Below are 3590 nucleotides of genomic sequence, written 5' to 3'. Positions count from 1 at the left end.
TTACGTATTGGAACCTAATTATTAATTGGGTGTCGTTTTGATGTTTACTGTTTGGGAACATGTCAACCAATAGCTAGAGTCTTATATGCTACACTTCAGCAGTCTGAGGTCAGTCTCCTCACCATACCAATGGGTCGAAGGCACCAAGGTCATCCTATTATGTATTATGTGATATGCTAGTTGATTTTGTACTATGTGGTATGCTAATTGATTGTGTGGTATGTGATATACTAGTTGTCTTTGTGATACTTGCATGGAAGACCTCGGGGGCTTCCCGGGCACTTAGGTGTACGACGTTGGAGGGTTTCTACGACATCCTAGGTAAAGATCTCGAGTGGTTCCCAAGGCACTTAGGTGTAAGACATTGGAGGTTTTCCACGAAATCCTAGGTAACGACCTCGGGGGGTTCCCGAGGCACTAGAGTTTAAGACCTTGGAGGTTTTCCATGGCATCCTTAGTTAAGAACATGTGAGGTTCCCATGGCATTAGGCTAAGACTATGTGGGGGTTCCCATGGCACCCAGTGTAAGACCTTGGAGGGTTTCCAGGGCATCCTTATATGTTTGCATGTTTAGCTTATATGTATGTATGTATGGTTTGATTGGTAGTTAGTGAAGACCATATGGGAATTCCCATGACAGTGGGCTAAGACCCTGGAGGGTTTCCATGGCACCCAGGGTAAGACCCTAGAGGCTTTCGAGGGCATCCCTATATGTTATATGCATGATTTGTGTAGTGGATACGATTTATGTGATTATGCGCGTTAAGACCATAGAGGGTTTCCACGGCATCCTATGCATGGCTTATATAACTTATGTGATTGATATGATTTATATAGCTGTTATAGCTGATATGGATTATGAGGTTAAGTGGATTGTGTGGGGTATGCTCTAGGGAACTACTAAGCTTTATGCTTACAGTTTTGTTTATGGTTTCAGGTATCATCGGTTTGGAAAGGAAGGGCCCAACTTGATCGCAGGGCACACCTATGTTTTCCGCAATATGTGATTTTGGGATGAACTCTGATAAATGTTTTTAATTAGCAACGTTTTTGGATTGTTTGGATTAAATGATATTTTTGTTTTGACTATAACGAAAATGAAATTTTTACCCTTGATTTTTGGGTCGTTACAATCTTCGAACCCAATTGTTTTTAGGTCTAAAACTTGTTCAATGGAAGCCACAATATGGATGAATGTTCTTGGTAAACTTGTAAGAAAATTCTTAACAAGTTACTTTTGTTGATTGTTTTGTCAAGAGAAATAGATTTCGATTAGATGCCGGATAGTTGACTTGCAAACTCGTCGATTGTACTAGATTCCTTAGTCTTCAAATTATAAAACTCGGTAATAAGAGTTTGTAGACATGCTTCTCTCACCCTATCTGCGCTAAGGAGGTAAGTTTTATGGCATCCCATATTTCTTTTTCCGTGCTTATTGCTCCTACTTGCAAGATAAGGTATTCGGGAATCGCTTGGTAAAGTACTGCCAGAACGATGTTGTTCTTCTTTGGGTCATTCGCTCCTGGATCAATGACATGCCAAACTTGATAAAAGTTTAAGATCAACATCATGAGAATTGCCCACACAATGTAATTTGTTGCAAACAACATCGGAACATGGATTGAAAAGAACGAACTCTCCTTTGTTTCGGACGTACCTGGATCCGACGGTCCAGTCACGATTGACAGATTGCTCTGATACCAATTGAAAGACTATTGATATACAGAAAAATTGAGAAATTGGCCACACATTGTAATTTGTTGCAGACAACATCAGAACATGGAATGAAAATGACGAACCCTCTTTTATTACGGACGTACTTGGATCCGATGATCCAATCATGATTGGCAAATTGATCTGATACCAATTGAAAGAGTATTGATATGCAGAAAAATAAGAACACAAGATTGAAAGGTTTATAACATAAAACTAGATTACAATCTCAATCTCACATTCGTAAATTACACATCTCTAAATTCATTTCGACCTCCTTCTTATTAACCATGTACCCTATTTAACATGTATTTAACAAAATTTATAAATTGATGTCTTCAAGTTTTCCTAACTATATTTAAGGTTCCAAAATTCTTAAATATACGAAATATTCGAAGTTTGATATATGTGAATACAGAAGATTAAAAAAAGAGAATTTACTTTGTTTGAACCAATTCGTTGTATAATAGATTTTCAAAAGGGGGTTGTCTATGGTCAAAATTGAGAAATAAAACCTTAAACATGTAACATTTGGTTGGTATTTCATAATGCACAATGGTCACCATAGGGAGATTTCTTTTAGGAGTGTTTTGAAACGGGAATTATGAAATTCTTTGATGAGAGTAAGATCGATGGTAATTTTGTGATACATGTTCAAATGTTCGATATCTGAACTTATATTACATTTTGTGCTTGTTTTGTTTCAATGTAAATTCGAGCTGAGTTAACTCTTAACCCGATAAAAACTCGACTATCATATTCAACAATGGTCAATTCAATATAGGATGAAGATATCATATATAACTATATATCACTTATCAACAAACTCCAAGATTTATAATTTTTGTAAAGAAACAAGCAACAACTAAAATGTAAAGTTTTACAATTCAATGTTGGAAATTATTGAACTCCTGTTCCAAAGCTTCTTCTAACAAAAACTCAGATTGCTGCATCAAATCAGGACTTAATCTAAACATAAGAACACAAAATTCCATCTGACTAAGCGCACCATCACCATCGAAATCGCCTTCTCTCAACATGCTCAAAAGATCAGCATCTGACAAATCTTGAAGACCTAAAAGGGAAGAATTCTTCTTCAGACTATCGAAAGTGATCACACCCTTTTCACGATCCATCAGCAACTGAAACCCATTGCATAGTTCTTCAATTAAACCATCGCCGCCCAGTTTATCCGCCATTACAGGCAAGAAATCTTGGAATTGAGATTGAGATTGAGATTGGTTGCTGGTTGCCATCGAGATAATGAGAAATTGATTAGCGAATTGGGTTGATTTCAATATTTTGATTTGAGATCGATGAGGAGATTTAGAGAGAGGTGGTTAAATAAATAGGTGAGGAAGGTGGACGATGGGTGTATAGAGGTTCCCGGAAGGGGAAGAAAAGCCATCGGAAGACAGCACGGGTACAGCCAGCGTTGGATTCGCGTATTCATTAGTTTCGACGAAACTCTGTTTCTAATTTTTAATACGTAGAGAATGAAACGATGCCGTTTCATCACAAGGTTTGGGGGGCAGCTGGCTATGTTGGTCCCCTCGTGTTAAGCACACCCAAAATGCAGTATCTTTGAAAATATTATTTAAATGTTTTTCTAGAATATAATATTACATATTTTAATTTTAATTCGACAATTCATAAATTTAATTCTGATTTTGTGCACCATCCTGCCATTTCTCCTTGCCTTTCACCTTCCTCGTATATTTTATTCCAAGTTCCTTTTTATGTCTTTGTTAACCTTCTAAAGCTTTCTTGTATGATTTGAGCAAGATATATATTTGTAATTAGTGGTATTTAGTTTATAGACAAAACTGTAAAAATGGTCTTCGTAGTATGTATTTTTTTGGGTTTTAATCTAAACC

General features: G+C 36.8%; 1 protein-coding gene across 1 annotated transcript; it reads right to left on the bottom strand.

The window, feature by feature from the left end:
- Positions 1 to 2528: 2528 nt before the first annotated feature.
- LOC145006501 (calcium-binding protein PBP1-like) lies at positions 2529 to 3129 on the bottom strand. The gene has a single exon (XM_078965590.1). It carries the CDS (start codon positions 2967 to 2969, stop codon positions 2601 to 2603), a length of 369 nt encoding a protein of 122 aa, XP_078821716.1. The 5' UTR covers positions 2970 to 3129; the 3' UTR covers positions 2529 to 2600.
- Positions 3130 to 3590: the final 461 nt, after the last annotated feature.

The sequence above is a fragment of the Lactuca saligna genome, chromosome 7, assembly GCF_052625555.1.
Source record: "Lactuca saligna cultivar CGN05327 chromosome 7, ASM5262555v1, whole genome shotgun sequence".
Classification (NCBI taxonomy): domain Eukaryota; kingdom Viridiplantae; phylum Streptophyta; class Magnoliopsida; order Asterales; family Asteraceae; genus Lactuca; species Lactuca saligna.
The sequence above is the reverse complement of the archived record's forward strand: the minus strand, read 5'-3'. Positions and strand labels throughout refer to the sequence as shown.